This window comes from Nannobrachium achirus (assembly GCF_963921795.1).
Source record: "Nannobrachium achirus genome assembly, chromosome: 12".
NCBI classification, from domain to species: Eukaryota; Metazoa; Chordata; class Actinopteri; order Myctophiformes; family Myctophidae; genus Nannobrachium; species Nannobrachium achirus.
In genome coordinates this window covers 9,828,191-9,852,190 of record NC_137832.1, presented here as the reverse complement: position 1 = coordinate 9,852,190, position 24,000 = coordinate 9,828,191, and the positions used below count along the sequence as shown (strand labels likewise).

Here is a 24,000-nt window from a genome sequence, read left to right as displayed (position 1 = left end):
CAATGCATTTATTCATATTTTATACATGACTGGACGTTGTGGACGCCGTCAAAAAATTGAACCGGGGCGATTTTCGAGTTTGGACGCCGTCACCGGAGCGTCCGACGTTGACGTTACCGTCGGCAGTGGAGCACCCTTCATTGATTAAAATGGGAGCGTTCCCAGCGTTGACGTTGACGCGATGCTCAACGCGCCCGGTGGAGCCGGGGGATAAGCCATTCGAGATTTTGCCTCTCAGACCCAAAATGTAGAAAAAACTATAAGGGTCCATTTGGTTACCAACTCTCATTTAGCTCGGGACCACCTGGAACCCCCTCAGGGACCACTGGTGGTCCCCGGACCACTGGTTGAGAAACACAAGGGCAGGGGTCTTCAACAGGGGGTCCGGGACCCCTAGGGGGTCCTCCGAATTACTACTGGGGGTCCTCCAAATCTAAGAGTGATAGAAGATTTCTCTTTTCTCCTATTTTATATAAACCACTTGAACCCTAGTGTCCATATTCTGAGAACCTTAGCCAAAAATAGCCGATCTACAAGCTCACAACGCCTTGTGCTGCGAGGCGTTGTGAGCTTGTAGATCAGCTATTTTTGCCAAAGAGCTTTGGTGTATAGAGGAGAAAAAGAAAAGACTAAGTACAGAGTGATAAGTCAAGTTTATTAAGTATTTTCGGTTCACATGGTTAAATATCTAAAAACAAAAATGTACATGAATCCAAAATACACTGACGATTGTGCTGTCAAAGGATGAAACTATTATGGAATCTATGAGTTGTGGGGTTCCCTGCTTCATCTCTCTCCCAACTAAGGGGTCCTTGGCCTGGAAACGTTGAAGACCCCTGCACTAGGGGAAAGGAAATCAAGGCGACGCTGCAAGAGACCACCACAACAACAACTCACCTGCTTGGCCCCGCAGCCCTTGCAGGGCTGGGCACTCTGTGCGGGCATGGGCACCACGGCGGTGGGCACCTGGCTGTACTTGGGGTAGGCTCTGGCAGTGCAGTTACAGGTCTGCCTGGACGAGGTGGTGGCCGTCACCTTCACCCGCTCACAGCCCCGCACCGAGCAGTAGCTGTTGCCCTCGCGCCCGTGCCGCGCTCGAAGGAACAACCACAACAACCTGGAGGGGGGGGGGGGGGAACGGAGGCAGGAGAGAGACGGGAGGGAAGGTTATTATTGTTGACAAAATGTAACTAAATCTAACAAACAAATATATGAATAATCACGCTATGACAATAGCTGATCTACAAGACAAGCACACAATGAGTTGCAGAGTGTAGCATTGTGAGCTTGTAGATCTGCTATTTTCAGCATGCAACCAAGTGTAAAATCACCATCAACGCCCACCGAAATATATATTTTTGGCAACAAAATCAAATCATATTTAGTCAACTAAAACTAAAACATTTCAGATGACAAAAATATGACTAACACTAAATTACTTTTTTTTCAAAAGACTATAGTGGCGTTTCCATAAAGCCTCTTAATGCGCATTTACGGCTTATTCGCAAAATCTTTTTATGGAAACACTTCAAAATGCGAATACTTTCATTATCCGCAAAAGAAATTATCCGCTTGGAGGAGGTGGATTTTGAGGCTTTATCGAATAAACTAAATGCTCGTTTGTGAATGGAAACGGGTCAGACAATAAATGCGAATACATTTTGACGTTCCGCCAACTTAACACTTTCCCCTGCCGCTTAACGTCCATTGTATTGCGTTTATAGCCCACAAAACAAACCGGTTGTTTGTTAGACACGGAGTGACACGGACCGTGTGTAAAATTCCTCCCGTTTTCACCACCCGGAGTCCAGCCATCCGTGGCTAACCCTTCCTCATCACACAGTGTTGCGTGCCAAAAGTGGCCGATCTACAAGCTCACAGCAGCTTGCATCCGCGTCTCCGCGCCACGTTATGAGCTTGCAGATCGGCCACCTTCCAGAGGACGCTGAAACTTGCAGGATGAGCACTCGGTCAACCCATGCGACTGTCGCTAATTCGAATGACACCCGCAAATGGAAACGGGCTAAATTCTTAATACGCATTTCTGATAATTCGCTTTCCTAATTCGAATAAGTTCATGGAATAATGGCTTATGACTAAAACAAAATCTAAATTTGCTGTCAAAATCAACACTGTTGTGTTTACAACACTAACTTAAAGGAGCTATATTCAACTTTTTCTTGAAAAACGGACACTAAAATAAAAATAATGTTTCAAAAATATGTGTTTCAATTAAAAAATTATCACAAAAAGCGTAAAATAATGATAAAATAATAATTTTGGCCATTGTCAGCCTGACTTAGTTTATATCCCTCTTCTATTCTTTTATATGGATTGATAAGGGATGTAAACAAAGTCGGCCCGACAATGGCCAAAATGATTTTTTATTTTTATTTTACGCTTTTTGTGGTAATCTTTTAATTTTTTTTGGCGTTCGTTTTTATTTTGGCATTTTTATTTTTTATTTTGGCGTTCGTTTTTCAAGAAAAAGTTGACTATAGCTCCTTTAAAGGGATAGTTCACACCTAAAATGGCTTTTTTCTATCATTACTCACCCCATGGAGACTTGAATTCATGGATATTTCTTTGCTTTTGTCACATTCCCAAGCCAATCATTTGAGGAGACTCCTTGCGTCTCCATAGGGAACAAAGCAGGCTCTTTGTGTCTCCATAAGGAACAAAGCAGGCTCTTCGTGTCTCCATAAGGAACAAAGCAGGCTCTTTGTGTCTCCATAGTTAACCATTGCTGGTCATCAAATTGTTGGCTTAGGAATGCGATGACAAATCCATGGGGTGAGTAATGGGTGGATATGAAATCTTGGTGAAATCTTCAGATACCTTTCTCCAAAAATAGCCAATCTACACACTCGTGAGCTTTGTTTCTTTGCTGTGATTGCAAAAAAAAATTGCAATTCTGATGATGTAAAATAATTGCGATCAGGTGTTAACCCATTTAGGCCTGAACACATTATGACGCAATATTTTATGCTTTAACTATTGAAAAATAGCAGATATACAAGCTCACAGCGCGGCACTCGGTGCCAGATCTACAAGCTTGTAGATCTGCTATTTTTGAAAAATCGTGAAAATTAGAATTTTGACCCGATTCTATAAGTGTCTTTTGAATCCTTCTAAGATTTTTGGAAAAAAACTATGTTTCTATGTCAGCAATCTGGCCAGCCATCGTCAAAGAAAAGGTCCTTTTCACTTAACTGGAGCTCAGTTAGTCTGTTCTTGAGAGACTACTATGTCAGTGGTGCTCAAACCTTTTCATGTGAAGGACCCCCAAAATGATATGTATTTGGCCACGGACCCCCATTTCAAAATATTTAGTTCCAGGGACCACCCAGAAGCAAAATTTGAGTTACAAACGTTTGCTTTGAAAATACATATATTCAAAGATTTGCACACATTTTCACGACTTTTTTCAAAAATAGCAGATCTACAAGCTCACAGCGCGGCACTCGGTGCCGCGCTGTGAGCTTGTATATCTGCTATTTTTCACTGGTTAAAGCATTCAATAATTCTATGCCTAAATGGGTTAATGTAATAAGTGTGGCAGACAGAGAGGGGGCGCTACAGTACTATCTATCACATGGTTGTGGTTTTCCTCACCCGACGGAGCGGTCAAAGTAGTACTTCCTCTCCGTCTGCCTCTTCTCCAGCTCGGCCAGGCTGGACACCATGCCGTAGTCCGTCATGTCATCAAAGCTGTTGCTCTGACGGTCGTTGATGTCCGCCACCACGTGGAAGGTGGTGTCTGAGGGGTAGCACAGCCCCACCCGCACCCACTCATCTCTGGGGGGGGGGGGGGGGAGGAGAGAGAGAGGCAGAGACAGGCAGAGAGAGAGATTTTAGTCAACCAAATCTACAGTTTATTTGGTCAACACACATATATGATGGCAGGCCTTGATGGTGTCATAATGGCAACCTAGCGTTTATGAGTTTGTGGCCCTAAGCTAGATGCAGAATAGATATTCCAAGACCCAAATCTAGAGTGAACATTTTTAACTCAAATCCTTGCTTGGAACTAAATATTTTGAGATGGGGGTCCATGGCCAAATATATATCATGTTGGGGGTCCTTGACATGACGAAGTTTGAGAACCACTGATATAAGCAGATTCTATAATGTCTTCTAAATCCTAACAGTTTTCTTAAAAAAAAGGAAAATGTGAAGGACCCCCAAAATGATATGTATTTGCCCGCAACCCCATCTCAAAATATTTTGTTCCAGAATAAAAGATTTTAGTAAAACAAATTCACTCTAGATTTGGGTCTTGGAATATGTATTCCGCATCTAGCTTAGGGCCGATCTACCAGCTCACAACGTGCTTAGTCTGCTTAGAGATCGTCTATTTTCGAAGCTTGACAACCACACGCAACAAAGCATAAAATGACTTGTGTTTTAGTTCTACTGGTTTTTATTTGTTGACGAAATTATCAATATATTTAGTCATCGACGACTCGACGTAGCATATTCTTATTTTGTTAACTCATACAGTGCCTATCCCGAACAAGTTCGGCTTTATTTCAATCCTGCTTGTAGAGTCGTGGGTGGTCCTGGCTCGTCCTACGCTAGCCAGCTAGCCATTTTACATGGTCCGACGATATATTCCATTAAAAATGGTTTAAAATACATTTTTGAGCCCCCCAATGTTCACCGAATGTTCAGCGCCGCTTCCGGAACGACGTCCAGTGTGCCTATCCCGAACATGTTCGGCTTTTTTAATGAAATGAATAAAATGATCCGAGGCCTTCTGAAGCCTGGGCCTAAATTTTCAATCCAGTGTTCGAAATCCGGCCGCCCCCCAGCCGGCCGTTAGCGAGTAACGTAGCCGCGAATCGCCGCCGAATCCAATGAAAAACCACATCTTTGGAGGCCCATATCTCTGGATTGTGTTTTTAGGGATGCGGCGCGAGGTTTATTTACGGCGAAATCGCCTAAAAATGATCTTTTAAATGACAAAATGCTAATAGCTATTCTGTAGCCATTTTCATCCGGGACCTTTCCATGACGTGCACGAACGTGAGAACGCGCGTCACTGCAACGTGAGTCCCCGGATGCTAATACGCTCGCCTATGGGACAAACCCTGGCATTCTTTGGCGCCCTCTAGGGGCTGGCACTAAAACGGTTAAAAAGAAAAGTAGTCAGAATAAACAAACACAAAATTAACAGTGATAGTAAAGTGCACTGGTTGATTAAAAAAAGGCGTACTTGTTGAAGTTGATGAGAGACAGGACCATCTCGCGGGGCGCCGGGCCGTTCCAGTGCAGCGTGTAGCTCTTACTCATCATGAGGACGGGCTGGTACTGCTGCGACGGCGCCCCCTGGCTGTTGATGCCTCTCAGCACCAGGGGGGCAGCGGGGTACTCATCTCTGCTGATGGACAGGCTGAGGCTGGGGGCTCCCTGAGTCTGGATGTACACCTGGGAGAGAGAGAGAGAGAGAGAGAGAGAGAGAGAGAGAGAGAGAGAGAGAGAGAGAGAGAGAGAGAGAGAGAGAGAGAATGAGTGTAGGACCACAATGGAAACAAGTCCCCAGACAAAAAATGTATTTAGTAAATGTACCCCCATTGCAGTGTTGATTTCGTCAACTAAAACTATGGCGAAAATTTTTTGTCGACTGCGTTTTTTTCACTGACGAAAACTAAATAAAAAACGAAATAAAAACTAAGCTGACTAAAACTAAGACTAAATATATTGACAATTTCGTCAATAAAAATAAAAACTAGACTAAAACGTTAGGGAGGGACTAGTGGAGAAGAGAGTCATTTTATGTTTGCTTGCTCTCAGGTGTTGCGTGCTGAAAATAGCAGATCTACAAGCTCACAACGCGTCGCGCTGCGACGCGCTGTGAGCTTGTAGATCGGCTATTTTCAGCACGCAATCAAGTGTAAAATCAGTAATTATGATACCATCAAGGCCTGCGAAAATACATTTAGTTGACTAAATCAACTAGATTTAGTTGCCTAAAATCTTATATTTAGTCGACTAAAATTAAACTAAAACTGTTCAGGTGACTAAATTATGACTAAAACTAAATTACATTTTATTAAAAAGACTATGACTAAAACTAAATCAAAATTTGCTGTAAAAAACAACACTGCCCCATTGATTCCGGATGGGCACCCAAATGCATTTGGGTACCCATCCGGAATCAATGGCAGTACATTTATTGTCCCTGAAATCCACTTTGAGAAGCACTGCTTTTAGTAAGTGTGTTACTGTACATTCGTGCTGTATATCTTTTTTAATAGTATCAATCAATCAAAAAAAAAAAGCTGCTAGTTGAGCTACTGTATATAGTCTCTGTTGGTGGAAATGTCATAAGTCCAAAAACCTTTGGACTTTTCAGGATTCACATTCAAAAATAGCTAAAAGTAGCAGATCTACAAGCTCAAAAGCTTGCCGATCTGTTACCTTTGACGCTGTCGAACGACACCGTAGAGCGATCAAGTAGGTAGGCGTGAAGCCACGGAAAGAAAAACACAAAAAGTAAAAAAATATGGAGACATAAGTAGGGCTGTCACGATATGAAATTTTACATGACGATTAATTGTCATTCAAATAATTGGCGAATAACGATTTAATTGTGTTTTTGTCGTTGATAATTACATTTCTGTTTGGCTTTTAGGCTTTGAAGTTGCACATGGCAGATATGACAAATAACCTAAATATACAAAGAAATTATGGACATATTTGTCAACTTTCTACTTAAAAAATAACATTGATAGTGGAAATAGCCGATCTACAAGCTCACAACGCGTCGCGATGCGACGCGTTGTGAGCTTGTAGATCTGCTATTTCCACAGTTCTTTACTTAAAAAAATATATGAAACATTTTCAACATTCACGATTATGACGATTATGAAAAATAATCACGATTATGTAAAATAATCGCGATTAGACGATTATGTAATAATTGTGACAGCCCTAGACATAAGAGTTTTTTTTCTCCTGCTTCTACCTGAGAGTAAGCTCCGCTGCAGACCACGGCGTTCCAGCGGGAGACGTTGACACATTTGGGATGCTGCAGCAGGAAGTTGTCGGCCCGGCCCACGTAGGTGTCGGTGTAGCCGCTCACCGAGCCGTCCACGTCGTGGAAGATGGAGTTCTTGTCGCCGTCCAGGTCGTTCTCCTCGAACCACTGACCCGGGCGGCCGAAGAACGCCCTCAGACCCACCTATAGGGGGCGACATTCAAGGGTTAGGGATGGAGTTCGAAACCCGAGCCTGTTACAAACTCCATAACAAATTTATTGAGTACGCGGTATCGATAAGCTTTGGGCTTATTGAGCCTGTTATCGAGCATAGCGGCCCATGACGTCATGTTTAAACAATCAAGAGGCGATCAAGAAATGATTACAGTACCATAATATAAACTTATAAAGCCATTTAACACTTATTGCTCATTAACACATTCCCCGCCATTTAACAATACCTTCGTACTCTCCCCTGCCTCTGTCTCCATAGACTTCCATGTAATTCATAGTGCACGGATCATGCACACCCATGCCTAGATAATGCACCACGTGTCTGCACATTGCTCACAGCTTTCAAACAAAAAAATCCGAATGGAAATCCGTTCAGGCATTCATGAGATAGCAGCCATTATGTTTTCCTAAAATGTAAACAAAGATGGCTGCCATGTTTGAAAGATGGGGTTGCTATGGGGGTTAAACATGCAATTTCGCGATTGCTATCATGCCTACTAAAGTTTTTGGGGTCCAAATTTTTTTTTTGAAAAAAACATTTTTGAATTTTTTTTCTTTTTTTCTTTTTTCTCTGGATTATCGGGCCTGGCGGGGAAAGACATTGAAATAATCTCGGGACTATCGGGCCTGGCATGCAATGAGTTAATGAATGTGTTGTTTTAATGATATTTAATGATAATATGTTTTACTTTTGTCAATTGTCATCTTTACAGATCAACTCACAGTCACAACAACTGGACAATAAAAAAGTTCTGTTCAGAATTTGTCATCTCACGTCTTTCCACAAAACATTAGAGAACGCTAAATAGTGAGCTCGATAAAAGCGCGGCTCAATAAGCATGATCGATAAGTTGCTCATTATCAATACAACATAACTGTTCTATGGCAGTTCAAATTCCGGCTCCTCCTGTTTACATGTCAAAGTGTCCTTGGGCAAGACACTGAACCCTGTGTTGCTCCCGGTGAGCAGGTTGGTGCCTTGCATGGTTTCCACCACCAGCGGTGTATGAATGTGTGTGTGAATGGGTGAATGTAAAGCACATTGTAAAGCGCTTTGGATAAAAGCGCTATAATTGGCGAATATTTCAAGGGAACTCTACAGCTCTACTGCTACAGTGCCATTGTAAAACGGTCAGTGCCAAGTGATTATTTCCACAAACACTAGAGGGCAGTACAGCTCTTATTTAAAGTAAACTTTCTTTCCACAGGTCCTGACTCTGCATTCTCTCTCTCTCTCTCTCTCTCTGAGAGATGGGAGGGGGGGGGGGGGGGGTAGAGAGAGAGGGAGAGAGAGAGATCAAGCGAAGGAAGTATGTAAGCTCCTGGTGAATAACAAGAATCTGTCATCACCGGTTCCAGCGCAGAAGAGACCCAGAGAGAGAGAGAGAGAGAGAGAGAGAGAGAGAGAGAGAGAGAGAGAGAGAGAGAAAGAGAGGAGGGGAGAACGAGGATAGAGAGAGAGAGAGAGAGAAAGAGAGGAGGGGAGAACGAGGATAGAGAGAGAAAGAGAGAGAGAGAGAGAGAGAGAGAGAGAGAGAAAAGAAAGCAGACCAGTGAACAACAATGGTGGAACGGTGGATGAAAGCGGTTCCAAAGTGAAAGACAGCTGTTCAGAACGACCCAGCACTACAGCAGAGCATGTGAAGTGTCCAAAACCGTTCCTTTTTAAAATAAAATAAAATCTACAACAATCGCAACGTTGTGAGCTTGTAGATCAGCTATTTTTTAGTGTGATATGTTACCAAAAAAAAAAAACATATTGTCACTGTCGGGCAGAAACCTCGTACCTCCAAGTTTCAAATGTGTACATTTTTTCGCAAAGCAAAGCCCTGCTTCATCCGTCGCACAAAAGTAGTGAAAACAGCAGATCTATCTGCTGTTTTCACTAGTTTAAATCATTTTCAAAATGATAAACACAAAACAAACGGTTTTGGACATACAAGGTTTCCACCCGACAACGGGGATATATAAAAAAGCTCCCATATGGAGATACAGGGTTTCTGGCTGACAGCAACGATATAAACAGAGAGTATTTTGAACTCACATGTTGTTGTTTAGCATAGAAATAGGAGCAAAACTAAAAGCACCTGACGGAATGAACCAAAGGAATGGAATGAATTTAGACGCAGCTACAAGCGGCAAATAAGGTCACCTGAGGCAGTGTGCTTCTAAAAGTGTTTTAATGTCCTGTCTGGTATGCGTTACTGGCCAGGGGGCTGGGACCAGGTCCATTTGGGTTCCATTTGCACATTCCTAAAGTTGTAGACCTGTAAGGGTCCATTTGATTCCGAACTATCGATCATTTACTTGGGATCAGAACCACAGAGCTAAGGCATACCTTTCATGAGTGGGGGACCACCAGAAGGTTTCTAATAGCTAACAAAACGAATAGACAGATTTAGTGTTTACCGACATTGAGACTGCATTCGCACCTTGGTGCCTGTTTCATGTAATCAATTCCCAACAGATCCCCAAACCTGTTGTATTGGGGAGACCTGCTATTCTCTGCTATTCTCTGCCGTTCTCTGCGTGCGACACCGTCACGGGACGGACCATGGATGCAGTTTTTACTATGGTGAAAGAAATGCAAGAAATGGTGAAGGCAGCATTCAAGAGAATTGCCTTGTCCAAACTCTCCTGAACTTGAACACAGCATCTTATGTTGAAAGAATTGCCCTCTCTGGCAACTGTTGAGTGAGAAAACAATGTTGCACATAAAGTTAATCATCTGGGGACCCCCCTGGGGGTCCCGACCCACAGGTCGAGAGCCACTGGTCTGAACAAACAAATAAAGTGAAGTGAAGCAGGTAAAGGGAGGAACTACTCCCTCTAGTGGACTCACGGTGGGGTGGAAGGTGAGCTGGGACAGGTTGTTCCGGGGGGTCAGCTGCCAGGTGTTCTTCAGGTTGAAGCCCACGGCGCTGCTGAAACGCTCCGCCGTCGGCACGAAGCCGCGGAACGTGCTGCGCGTCAGCCGCACCGGACCGTCGTAGATCTGGAAGCCTCGGATGGGGAACGTCCTGGGGAGAGAGAGAGAGGATTCAATATGGAAGGTCTCTGAAATGACACATAAATTAGAGTGAAGTAGTCTTTCAGATCAGCTCTGTTGGATCTTGCATTTATGACCAACGTGCGCCCGATTCCCCGACAGGTCCATTTCCAGGCGCGCTCTTTTAAACAGCCAAACGGATTTGGCTCAGTGGGCTCCTTAGATCTGCTACTGTGATATTTTTGTGTCATGCTGTAAATAGGCCAGGTTTGGGACATACATACTGAACTAGAGCCCTGCACAGGCCTAAAATGTGGGGCTCTGCCCAGCCCCGGCCCATGGAATTCAGGCCCAGTCGGTTGGTGGCGCTATTTACAGCCCAAGCCCGGCTTTAAGCCTGAGACCTTATTTACTGTATTCATTAGTGGTGCGCGGGCCAACCGGGTGCCCCCACCCGCCCGCCAACCCGCCCCGCATGCGGGTGGGTGGGTCAAGGTTTTCAGACTCAATTGGCGGGCGGCGGGCGGGCGGGTTATCACCACTCTCATGTGCAAAAAATAAATAAGAATAATCACCTGTTCTTATTTGCCTTTTATTCTTAATAAGAGTAGGCCTATAAGAATAAGAATACAACGTTTGAATAGCACGAGGGAGAGAGTTTTAAAATGCGCCAGAGAGGAGCGAGGTTTCTCCTCCGCTCCTTGGTGCGAGGACCGTCCCGCTCCTGTTGGGGCCGCGAACCTCATTTTGCCAACATTTGACACAACGTGAGGTCGTGAGCACAGCAGAGAGAAGATGCACAAACAATTCAACGCGTGTCGTTGATCAGGATTTCACTTATATGTCTCTCATCCACACAAGTCCGTTTATAAATACTTTGTGTCGGTTAAGTTATATAACCAGCCAGTCAACGGATACGATTTGAAACACAACTTTCGCAAGTGAGAAGGATTTTTTGACTGAATGAACCAACCACGCTCACCTCGAGTCGAGTCGCTCCCTTCTCTCCAATCTGGTGATTAATCAATAACCAACAGGATTTAATATTGTCCGTCTTTTGCTGTCTGTTTAAAGTGCGAGCAGTGTTGCAGCGCTGATTCAATGTTTGGGGGGTCGCTCTTCTAGAGACGTCCCGCGAAGGTCGTTCAACACCTACAGGTCTATTGATATGGATATAGGCTCGTTTCTTTGTTAAAACACCCTGTTGCGAGACCTCAGCTCAGAAAAGTTATGGGTCGTCGCACGGCAACTCTGATGTGCGAGGCGCTGTATAAATATGATTGACATAAAACCTGAAACGCCATTCTCACCCCGACGATGCCCCAGAGAGAATGAACGTCTTTGAATGAATGTCTTTTAGGCTAAACGCCAATTTGAACACCACGTTTGTTTATTTAGCCCATGACAATATTGTGCTACTGTAAACCTTTCTGTAAAGCGACTTTGGGTACTTAGAAGAGCCGTATATAAAGATGAGCTATTGTGGAGATGATATACCATCTTTTTTTTAAATGCGGGTTGCGGGGCGGGCGGATTCGTTGATTTGTATATTGTTCTGCGGCGCGGGTGCGGGCGGGTTACGTTCCGTGCGGGCTGTGGGTCGTGCGGGTTATGAAAAAAACATGACCCGCGCAACACTAGTATTCATTCATTCATTATTTTCGGGCGTGCGCTTTCACTGGTTGCACGCAGCAGCTTCTACACTCTCAGCGAACTTGCACTCTGATAAAAACAAACCCACAAGTCAAGAAGAACACACACACATCACAACTAAGAGATCTTCCTCCAGCCACCGTTTGGACGATGTTATGTCCTCGCAGGAGAAAACCAGGCATAAATATTGTCGGCTTGTCGTCGTTACCAACCGCCCCGACAAGGCCAAGGTCAGTGGCTCTCTTAGGGTCTTTGACCACACTGACGTCAACACACGCTGTCACAAAGGCACGCTGCGGTCAGCAAGACCAGTATAAACGCTTATAAAAGTGACCGGTGCTGACCACACTCACAGGACACTGGTGAAAGAATTCACACAGGCACCAATTAGCTATACTCTCGTTTAGAGGCAGAGAGAGATTTTAGTCAACACAATCTACAGTTTATTTGGTTGACAAATATATGGGGAGAGAGAGGAGAAATACTACGCCAAACTTCCCCCCCCCCCGAATATAGCCAATCTAGCCAAAGTTATTTTTGCCATCACATTTTGTGGCCTGCCCCCCTGTACAATGTGTTGCATGGGAGTATAGTTCTCACACATTTCCCTGGAGGACCCCCAAATTCATTAAGAAGATTGTGTAAAATTATTCAAGATTGTTCAAAAATGTTCAAAAATAGCAGAGTACAAGCACGCATCGAGGCAGAAAGTGACGCGCTATGAGTTTGTAGATCTGCCATTTTTGAGAACCACTGATCTAAATCCTAGGAGTTTTCTGAAAAAATGTATGTTGCTAGCTAAGATCTAAAATTACAAAGATGCTTTCCCGGGTTTTAATGGGCAGAGTACAGTACTTGAGTAAATGTACCTAGTTACTTTCCACCACTGGTCTTACTGCTGCGTGACGTCGCTGTCGGGTGGAAACCTTGTATCTCCAAGTTTCAAATGTGTTTGTTCTTTCGCAAAGTAAAGCCCTGCTTCATCGTACAAGGCAGTCGCACAAAACAAGTGAAAACAGCAGATCTACAAGCACACAACGCCTCGCGGTGCGAGGCGTTGTGTGCTTGTAGATCTGCTGTTTTCACTCGTTTCAATCATTTTTTAAATGATAAATGCAAAACGAACGGTTTTGGACATACAAGGTTTTCACCCGACAACGATGATGTGCTGGAGCTGTTGTATGTTTGAAAAAAAAGATGGTACTGTATGCATGTATATATTATCAGCATTTATAATACATTTTATGACTCAACTGGTGGCAGCTTTAAGAACCGAGTGGGAGTGTTCTTATAAAAAGAAAATACATCTGCTTAAACGATCAGCGAGAATTGAGTAATTTCCTTCCAAGAAACACACACACACACACACACACACACACGCACGCACGCACGCACGCACGCACGCACGCACGCACGCACGCACGCACGCACGCACGCACGCACGCGCGCGCGCTATTGACACTTACGTGTCTATCTATTTTAACAAACGTCTCATGTATCACCGGAGGGGAAGTTACTCAAGATAGTACTCCCTTTCACGCACACACCCAGGCCAACTGTGAATTCACTTTCAGTCTGTCTGTTTTGCTCATTTTCCCCCACAAGAAACTGTTATAGAGATATTGCAGATTTTGCATACAGACAATATTGGTTACACTAGTCTTCTCCATTCCGACATGTCTCCTTTCCGACACTAACCCTATCCCTAACCCTAACCCTAACCTCTATGGAAGTGTTGCCACTCCGACAATAAGTCGTCAATGTCGGAATGGAGACATGTCGAAATGGAGAGCAGTCCCCACAGACAATTACAAATCACCAACTTTATTTAAGTTATTATTTATTTATCCCATGCAATTTTTGTTTACAAAGCAAACCAGAACTGCAAGTGTTATGTGAATTAAAGAACAAAAACAATTCTTTAATTGTTTATTTGTATGACAATTAATCGTCAAGTGAAATTTGCGCCCCAAAATCTGTTAAATCCCTAAGTTTTAGAACACCCACTCCGTTATTTTCAGCTTCTGAAGCCTTCTCTTTATATGTTTTCTATGAACCTGACCGGGCCCCGTTTTTTGCGGAAAAATTACGTCATCATACACTACCGGCCAATCACAGCGAGGGTTATACACTGCCGGCCAATCACAGCACATCTTGAAGTGGGGTCGCTATCACAATAGGGCGGCCATATTTGTAGGCGCCCGTGTGTCTCTATACTCGGGTGAAGCATGGGTGAAGGAATGCCTGAACGCACAGGAACCAGGGACCCCTCTAAAGATAGATCTCGGCGAGGTGGAGGCAGACGCGGGGGTGTGAGGCCCGGTCCGCGGCGAAAAATGGCCGAAAGATGCGGATGCGACCGCGGTTTGCTATAGAGCTACTGACCACTAGTTGAGCAACTTACACAGTATAGCTTTAAGTATAAATACTACTATGTAAAAGTCCGGAATTCAAAATGTACTTGAGTAAAAGTACAAAAGTATTGGCATCAAAATGTACTTAAAATACTAAAAGTAAAAGTACAAAATATTTGAAAATAGCAGATCTACAAGCTCACAACGCGTCGTGATGCGACGCGTTGTGAACTTGTAGATCGGCTATTTTAAAACATCCTAGATATAAAATAAGGCTAAAAAAGTTGTTTATGTATGTTTCATAATGTTATAATGTATATCTGCAAAGTAACTAGGAACTAAAGTTTTCAAATAATTGTAATGGAATAAAAGTACAATATTTGTCTCTGAGATGGAGTGGAGTAGAAGTAGAAGTACTGGAAATTGGAAATACTCAAGTAAAGTACAAATAACTCAAAATATTACTTAACCCTTTCCAAGCCACGGGGAGCCACTTAATATTAAAACCGTATTATACCGGACATCTGAGCAAGGATGTCTCAGCCGCGCCGTCTTTTACCGTACTTTGTCATTAAAAACGAAATAAATGATTTTTATCCGAAAATCGGCGATCGTCTAACCTTCCCTAGTCACCGCTCGTCCATCGATAGCGCATGGCTTGTCTGACATGAAGCAGAAGTGACGTCAGGTCCTTTCCCTGTAATATGTTCCCAGCTGCCGTCCATTTTCTGTTTAGACGTTAGTACTCGCATAGCTGGATTGCTGGGGGCTAAGCTAGCGAAAATGTTCATATCTACTCTAGAGTCATACTTGGATTATTTGAGCAGACATTTACGTGAACGATCGCGCACGCGAAACGCACTGGGAGACGATGCGTCGGCCGAAACCGCCACTCTAAGCCAATGCAGATGGAGGAATTCCGCTGGGGACTGTGGTGAGAATACAACGGGGATCGCCTGATGGTTATGGGGGATGAAGACTACGTGATATAGCGCTGAAGGTCTTGTAAAATGAATGCGGTTCAGATCATAATATAATAATAGAAATTTCACGGCTAATCTACCAACTAGCCATTCTATTTCGGCTGGCGAAGTGTTAAGTACAGTACTTAAGTAAATTTACTTAGTTACTTTACACCAGTGGAAAACCCCCAGTTTGGGAACCACCTCCCTAGAGGAGAGGAGAAGAAAAAAAAAAAAAAAGGAAAAAAAAAACGATTTAAATGTCCTCATTATGTCCATGTCTGTCACGTCCATCAACACACAATACGGCGTACTGACTTGGGATGGAGTTCATTCAGTTTCCTTGGATTCTTTGATGTCCTACCATTCAACTGTTGAATGTTTCTAGCTCCACATTCTTGTGGGAGACAAACAAAGCTCTGTTTTGATCATTGAGCGGACTCTAGTAGAGAGTCGTTCAACAATAATGGACATGTTCCAGTGTAGCATTGGTATGCATAGCCGCGGGAAAGTCATTTTAACCCATTTAGGCCTAAAATGATTGAATGCTTTAACCAGTGAAAAATAGCAGATATACAAGCTCACAGCGCGGCACCGAGTGCCGCGCTGCGAGCTTGTAGATCTGCTAATTTTGGAAAAAAAGTCGTGAAAATGTGTGCAAATCTTTGAATATGTGTAGTTTCAAAGCGAACGTTTGTAACTCAAATTTTGCTACTGGGTGGTCCCTGGAACTAAATATCTTGAGATGGGGGTCCGTGGCCAAATACATATCATTTTGGGGGTCCTTCACAGGAAAAGGTTTAAGAACCTCTGACAGAGTAGTCTCTCAAGAACAGACTAACTAGAGCTCCAGTTAAGTGAAAAGGACCTTTTCTTTGACGATGGCTGGCCAGATTGCTGACATAGAAACATAGGTTTTTCAAAAAAACCTTAGAAGGATTCAAAAGACACTTATAGGATCGGGTCAAAATTCTAATTTTCACGATTTTTTAAAAATAGCAGATCTACAAGCTCGCAGCTTGTATATCTGCTATTTTTCAATAGTTAAAGCATAAAATAATGATACACAAAATGTGTACCCGTTCTAAATGGGTTAACAGAATAGGCGCCCTTATGCACCATAGACCAGGGGTTTTCAAAGTGGGTGACGCGCACCCTGGGGTGCCGCGACAGCAGTCCAGGGGTGCCGCGAGATCATTTGATAATATTTGAAATGTATTTGGACATTTAAAAATATATTTAGTATAATTTTATACTTGAAGTACAAAGTTATTTTCAGTTAGTTCTAACTAAAATGTCTATTATCTTGCTTTTCTCGCAACATAATTGCTAAAATATGCTATAAATATAAGGTGCTGGGAGTGAAAATTATCAATATAATAATGTAGGGGTGCCTCGGATGAAACGAATATTTATACGGGTTCCCCGAGCCAAAAAGGTTTGGGAACCCTTGCCATAGACAGCTATGCTTTCACCAAACACACACAATCCAAATCTAATTTTCAATTCTGCCCATGAATGATTGAGCAAGACCTCCAGCTCGGCGCGATGTTCCCTAGAGTCGGGACTATGTAGAACACGCGTTGTCGAATCAAATGCCAATTCAGGGGCTTGTTTTGTTTGCAGGCAAAAAAATTACCAAAAAAACACAATTAAATCCTTAATCAAAGGGTGGTGCCTATCCCGACTAACGTTGGGATCTCAAATCCGACTGTGGAGTGCTTTCCCAGACTTAAGTCGGGATATAACGTTACCTATTGTAAAGCGCAGCGTGCGGTCGGTGGCACCTGGCACTGAAGCAAAAACTCAAATCCCCATAATTCATCGGGAGAAAACAGAATCGGGAAGTGAAATCCACCATTGGAAGCAATGGAATAACCTGCAGGAAAATGGCTTTATCTCGTAATCTATCTCCAGATCGCGTTCTTGTTTAAAACTAGCCCTTCTCTAAGGACCATAACAAAAGCACGGATGGCCACGGTAATAATTTTCCTTTACCGGGTGAAAGAAAATACGAATAGCGGGGCGCCCGCTGACCTACTGGTCCAGGCGCATACCGCTTAAGCATTGCCACATAGGCATGGATGCCTGGCGGCGTTGCCGGTTCGATTCCCGATCCGGACGACCTTTTCCGCATGTCACTCCCAATCTCTCCCCCCCGTTTCCTGTCAGTCTACTCTACTGTCCTATAAATAAAAGGCATAAACGGACAAAAACAAATATAAAAAAAAAAAAAAAGAATAGACGAATAGCTGTTCATCCAAATGTGCTGCGTTCATGGAGCCTCGAAAATCTGGTAAAACACTGGAAAACCCTGGCACAAGAATTCATTAATTGTATACCTGCCAACTACTGTGTTAATATTAATGGTCAACGGTGACAGACCTGTTCCTGGGCAGCGTCCTCCAGCGGCCGTCGGCTCCTCCCAGACCCCAGTACTTGTTCTGGCCTCCGTTGGAGCCTCGGTTCTGGCTCTCTCCCACAAACAGAGACTGGGTGACCTCCTGGCTGGAGCCCTCGTCCTTAGGATAGCTGCCGTCACTGGAGAGAGGGGGAGAGAGAGGGGTTGATCAGTGGTGTAAAGAGAGAGATGAAGCAGGGACCCCCTCAAGCCTTTCGTAGATTCCATATAGTTTAAACTTTTGACAGCACAATCGTCAGAGTATTTTGGATTCATGTCAATGTGTGTTTTCAGATATTTAACCACTTGAACCGTCGATACTTAATAAACTTGACCTTTCACTCTGTACTTAGTCTGCTCTTTTTCCCCCTCTACACCAAAGCTCTTTGCCGAAAATAGCCGATCTACAAGAGCGAGACGTTGTGAGCTTGTAGACCTGCTATTTTTGGCTAAAGTTCTCAGAATATGGACGCTAGGGTTCAAATCGTCAATATCAAAAAGGAGGAAAAAAAGTTTCTATCACAAAAAGATTTGGTAGTTACTCTGAGGACCCCCTAGGGGTCCCGGTCGGACCCCCTGTTTAAGACCCCTGCACTAGAGGAAGGGAGAGGGGTGTTATTGAGCAAGAGAGACACTTTGACCCTCAGAGGAAAAACTCATTACTTCTGCCTGCTATGCCCAGGATCTCTCTAGGAAGTACTGAAGTCGGCAGGCATTCTGGGACAGGAAAGACCGGCACTAAGGCTGCATGAATAAAACAACAGAAGCGTGAAGAAAAGTGATGAAATAAATACACACCTGGCAAAGGACAATCCCACTCCATTGTCTGCAAACCTGTCCTCAAGAGAGAGAGAGAGAGAGAGAGAGAGAGAGAGAGAGAGAGAGAGTGTTAAAAGTCACAAAGATTTGTTAATGTTGTTGGCATCAACAAGACATTAGCGACTTTAAGCTAGATGATTTTCAGGACGGCAACGCCAGGCGGACTACGGCTGCTATGATGTAATCGCCGTAGCGATCAAAATGGTTAAGCAAAGCCTCTGCGGCGACAGGTTCCCACCCCTTTTACTGAACGCTTTGGTTCCCATGGCGAAGCGTACACGCAGCAGACAGAGTAGGTGCTACGTGGGAAGGGCCCTAGGGAAAACTCGTTTAGTAACGAGATACGGCCACTGGAAGTCGCTGTGCCAAAACTCAGTTGTCTCGTCCCTCAACGAGACAAAGGGTTAACTTGGTTACATGCAGCTGCATGCATCCTGTGTTGTCTGTGAAAGACCCTGGTCCATACGTCATAACGTGGCTCGCAGAGAGACAAAATGGCGCGTCTAGGCTGCATTGATTTCTATTCTATGCTGAAACATAAAAAGGGCTTTATCTATGAATAAGGTGCAAAGAACGCCAGGGAAGCAGAGATCTGCCTGTTTTCACGGCAACACTTTACCGCGATGGTCGGCCCCGGTTTGGATTTTAGTTTCGCGAGCGTTTGTAAACAAATGGATTATCCTCCTCAATCGTCAGTGGACACTCACGTGCACACGCACGCAGCTTCCGAGGCTCTTCAAAATTAAAGCGTAAGTGAACGACGGCAGCAGCAAGAGCTAGAAATGTTAGAAACCTTGGCTTCCCATGTGTTAAGGTCGCTATTGCTGTCGGGTAGAAACCTCTTATCTCCACATTGTAACTAGGGATGGGACGATATGAAAACTTCATATCACGATTATTGTGATGAAATAAATCGCGATTTACGATATTATCAGGATAATCAAAATCCATTATCCCGGGGCGGAACATTTGCCAAAAAATAGCCGATCTACAAGCTCACAACGTGTCGTTGTGGTTCGGCAATTTTTTGGCAAAGACATTTGATAGAGAGTGAAAAAAGACATACTTATATTAAAAGTACGTAAGTAAAAGTACCTTTTACCAATTATAGAGGGTTTAAGTGGTACCGGATATGCAGCTCGGCAAATAAAAGGTGAATTGAGCCCAGTGCAAGACGGAGGACGATATCACGATAAATTAAATCTCCACGATACGATTATCGTAAGTGTTTTTTTATCACGACAAACGATAATATCTCTTATCGTCCCATCCCTAATCGTAACTTGTGTTTTGTAAATTACCCCCTCCTACTATACTACAGTCAGTGTCACTCTCCCTGATGACTTTAGCTCATGAGCTCAATTCAGGTCAAAGGGGCCTCATTGGCAGGAGAAAACATTTACATTGCCAAAGAAAAACACATAATATACTACTGTCCAAACCAAACATGTACATAAAATATCAAATTGAAACAAAATAGAGTAAATCAGCGGTTCCCAACCTGTGGGCCGGGGACCGCTAGTGGGCCGCGAGGATATTGCAAGTGGACCCTCAAATAATTGGTGAAATACTGAGATACAAACAAAACGTGTGCATTCTCATTACCTGACTTATTGGGCCCTACTGATGCTACACACCTCACAACACGTCACAGCATGACAACACTGTACGCTGTCACATTTACAGACACGTACAGTAAGTGTGCATTCATAAACCTGGTGGTCTCAGGACCCCATGTTGAAAATCCCATGTTTTTGGTTATCACTTTGACAGACAGTTCATCTGTTTGAACACACATGCCAAGTGTTAATCGGCTGTGCCATCATTGGGCCAGCTTGGAATATGCGAAAGTTTCAATCATTTTTTTCCCCTTATTGTTGTTGCTTGTTTGCATACGTGTCTCCTCCATCTCTGTCAGCCTGTCTGTCTGTAGTTGCGTTTCCATAAAGCCGTCTTTTGCGCATTAAGGCTTTTGTGCATAAATCTTTTTATGGTAACTTCAACATTCGAATAAACTTTCATTATTCGCAAAAACATTCATGCGCTTGGAGGAGGTGGATTTTGAGGCTTTATTGAAAAAAACGCAATGCGCATTAGTGAATGGAAACACTAAAGCGAATTATGTTTTGAATTAAAATGCATTGAACTCGCGGGAAGGGCTGGTAGGGGTCGGCTGCCTCTTGGTTGTACCAAGTTACCAACACGTTCAAAGTTGTGCTCAAAAGTAAAACCATTCGTCATTATTATTCTCCGTTCCGAGAACAGCAGACCTCCAAGCTCACATCGCATCCGCAACGAGCTGTGATGAGCTTGTACTGTATATCAGCTGTTATCGTGCTCAATGCTGTTGCAGGGTTGTGGAGTGGAGCATCTTCTCTTCTTCTTCTCTCTCTCTCTCTTATCCTATACAGGATATGAAATCTATAGGCTGAAGAGCCCTGGGTTAAGCCCTTTGCACACAGGACAGTTGTGTTTTTTTTTTTCATTTGCTGCATGAATAAAACGCATTGGATTTGGTGTGCAATGCTGTGCGGAATCGGCGCTGCGGATCCCAAAAGGAGTCATAAAAGGAGTGATGAGTTTTTTACCGCATGTGACAAGACGCACGAATCGAACTGGGTTCGACGAGAAAAAAAAACGCACGGCCGCAGCCACTCGTCGCACGGCTAATTCGGATCCGGTGTGCATGAGGTCGTAGAGAATCATTGTTTTCTTTTAAAAAAATGAAATTGTCTGTTTTATCCGTGCGGATAAACACGCCTGTGTGCAAAGGGCTTTAGAGTGCATGTTCAATAATGTGTCTCACTTGACTGGAAAAATAGCGCCTGCTTATTTCATGAACTATCTTCCAAGAATCGCATTTTATCAGTGAATGGAAACAGGCAAAATGCGCATTTTCTTTTTTCGACTTAATGATAATTTTATGGTAAAGCTTTATGGAAACGCAACTTGTCTCTCTCTGTAAGACAAGAAATAACCACCCGTCTAGGGTCAGGTTGTGTCCATTAAATGTAATGACACATGTGTGTTCCTGTGAGAGTCATTTCATGTTGGCTTGTCTCTGCCAGAGTAAATCCTTAGCATGAGCTCATCATACTTGGCAGTGATGCGGTTGTGAATAATTAGTTTCACTGTCATTCAGTCCGTGTTGCACAGTCCCCAGATGACCACTATGAGGCGCTGCAGAGTCCCAAGATGACCACTATGAGCTGTGGTCTGCTCAGCTCACACCTTGACATCACCAGAGATGGTCAATTTAGGAAGATACACCATCCTGATTGAAGCCACCAGAGGCGAAATGATACACGGACACTCAATGGTCTCCTAAGTCAGGGATTCTCAACATTTTCAGGCCGCCACCCCCAAAATAATCATATTTTAACTGGGGACAACCCCACCCTGACGAGCACTAAGAGGTGAGGCATTACATTTTGTATAACACGGTTCTATCGTGAAAATAGCGTTGCCAGGCGTTGTGAGCATGTAGATGGGCTATTTTCACAATTTCGGCCTGTTTGACAATGTGGCCAATGTTTAATTTGCCATTTAAGAGGTAATAAAAAGTCCTTCAACTGTCTCTTTAGAAATGTGCAGATACCCTCTATATAATTGAACTTTATGTTGGTTTGTTTACTGTTGAGTGAGAAAACATTGTTGCACATTAAGTTATTCATCTGGGGACCCCCCGGAATAATTCGGGGACCCCACAGGTTGAGAACCACTTGTCCTAAGTGGGCGCTGGTGTCTGACGGGACATCTTGTGCATGTCCTATGCTTACTAGTGTTAGATCCAGCGAGACTGTGTTGCTGGGACAGAAGAAAGGCAGAAAATAAAGTAGATTTTCTCCTGATTTGTCTCTCTGAAAAAAAAAGTATAGGACTTAATTGGAAATGGAATTAACTCTCTTAATGCCACATTAAGGAATTAAGGATGTCTAGCCTGGCGGGGCCCGACGCCATACTGCGTTCACTCACTCATTCCTTCCCCAGTATAACGTCTGGCCTTCGGCCTATTGGCAGCTTGAAAAGTGGGCGGCAGTACTTGCCTTGACAGACAGACTCCTCTAACCAATCAGCGTAGCAAAACATCTCTCAGCCAGTCGAAAGAACAGCAAACAAACACGTCTTTTCGGCCGATGAACTCTGCTAGCGCATCCCCCGCGTTCCTTTTTAATTGTTGTAATTGATTCCAACTCTGAAATAACTGCACTTATTGCTTGTTTTATCGTTAGAGCGTTAACTGTTACACTTGTTGCATCGCAAGGGCAGCCATTGTTGTTTTGAAAATGCTGCAGCATGCATCTACGTCACCGTCTACACATGGACCAATCAGGGAAAGCTTTTCACTTGTTGTCAGGATGACTACGTTTGTTGTGCGGACAGCAGTCACTGATTGGCCCCGATCAGAAAATAATCAGGATACTCGCTGCCTATACCCGGAAGGCCAGACGTTATACTGGGGAAGGAATGAGTGAGTGAACGCAGTATGACGTCGGGCCCCGCCAGGCTAGTCTTAAACTGCCATCAAAGTAGCTTAAAAGTAGCTTATCTTTGCGATTTTATAGAAAAATATCCATCTATTATTTCCAACCGCAATCTTTAGTAAAAGACATCGAGTCGTGAAAAACAAAAACAAAAAAAACAGACGGCTTGGCACAGCAAACGAGGCTGAAATGTGTCCCTTGCCTCGCAACAGTTGTTTAGAGCATAGAAATGGAGTAACTAGATCCAGGCATAGAAAACGACCAGAAAAGTGATCCCGCCGCCATTATTGTTCATGTGTGGTCAAGATTTGAGACTAGCGTTACTTGAGCTGCTGCTGTTGCAGAGACCCTCGACCACCCCTCATCTGCTCACATCAGCACTCAAGACAGGGAAAAGAATGAACGAAAGACCGCTCGTTCATGGCTGTGCGCTACTTGAATAAATGGACGAGCGCGCTCGCTCAAAGCAGCAAAAGAGTTAATAGACTCCAACCTGCTTACGGTCTCCTAAAAGGTGTCCGCCTACATCGCTCAGATACGGGAACTAAACGGCATGTCTTGCTATTTTTGTCTTGGATCCAACTAGGTATGGGACAATAAGCGATATTATGGTCACGATAATAGTATCGTGGAGATTTTCTTGTATTTGCAGAGCTGCATATCGTGTACCACTTAAACCAGTGTTTCTCAAAGTGGATTCTAGGGGCATTTTGGGTCTAATTTGAACCATACAAGTCTGTAACTCTAACAGCAAACAAATGGAACCAAATGGACCCGTTCCATTTGTACACTGTCCGAGTTAAAGCTATACTGTGTAAGTTGCTCAACTAGTGGTCAGTAGCGGTATAGCAAACCGCGGTCGCGTCTGCTTTTTTCGGCCGTTTTTCGCAGCGGACCGGGCCTTCAGACCACCGCGTCCGCCTCGCCTCGCCGAGACGCATCCATAGAGGTCTCTCGTGTCCCTCTACGAGCAGCGGTTGGGGAGTTACATGCTAGACTCCTAGACCAGTGTAAACACTGCAGTGTACTTCCTGAAGAGCTCGGCAGTGTATGATCTGGGCTGTGATTGGCCGGTAGGGAGACACGAGTACAAAATGATGCAGATGACGTAATTTTGCCGGG

The 24,000-nt window shown here is 43.9% G+C and overlaps 1 protein-coding gene across 3 annotated transcripts in view; it reads right to left on the bottom strand.

Annotated features, from left to right (window-relative positions):
- LOC308296336 (cell surface hyaluronidase-like) overlaps positions 1 to 24,000 on the bottom strand; it is a 156,203-nt gene that overhangs the window by 5,851 nt on the left and 126,352 nt on the right. For all 3 annotated transcript variants that reach the window (XM_080739584.1, XM_080739583.1, XM_080739585.1), the window contains 7 exons: positions 18,374 to 18,409; positions 17,560 to 17,715; positions 10,059 to 10,236; positions 6,971 to 7,186; positions 5,219 to 5,430; positions 3,616 to 3,798; positions 898 to 1,117 (listed from right to left, as the gene is read on the bottom strand). In XM_080739584.1, the coding sequence (XP_080595710.1) occupies positions 898 to 1,117; positions 3,616 to 3,798; positions 5,219 to 5,430; positions 6,971 to 7,186; positions 10,059 to 10,236; positions 17,560 to 17,715; positions 18,374 to 18,409 (1,201 nt within the window). The remainder of the gene's footprint in view (positions 1 to 897; positions 1,118 to 3,615; positions 3,799 to 5,218; positions 5,431 to 6,970; positions 7,187 to 10,058; positions 10,237 to 17,559; positions 17,716 to 18,373; positions 18,410 to 24,000) is intronic.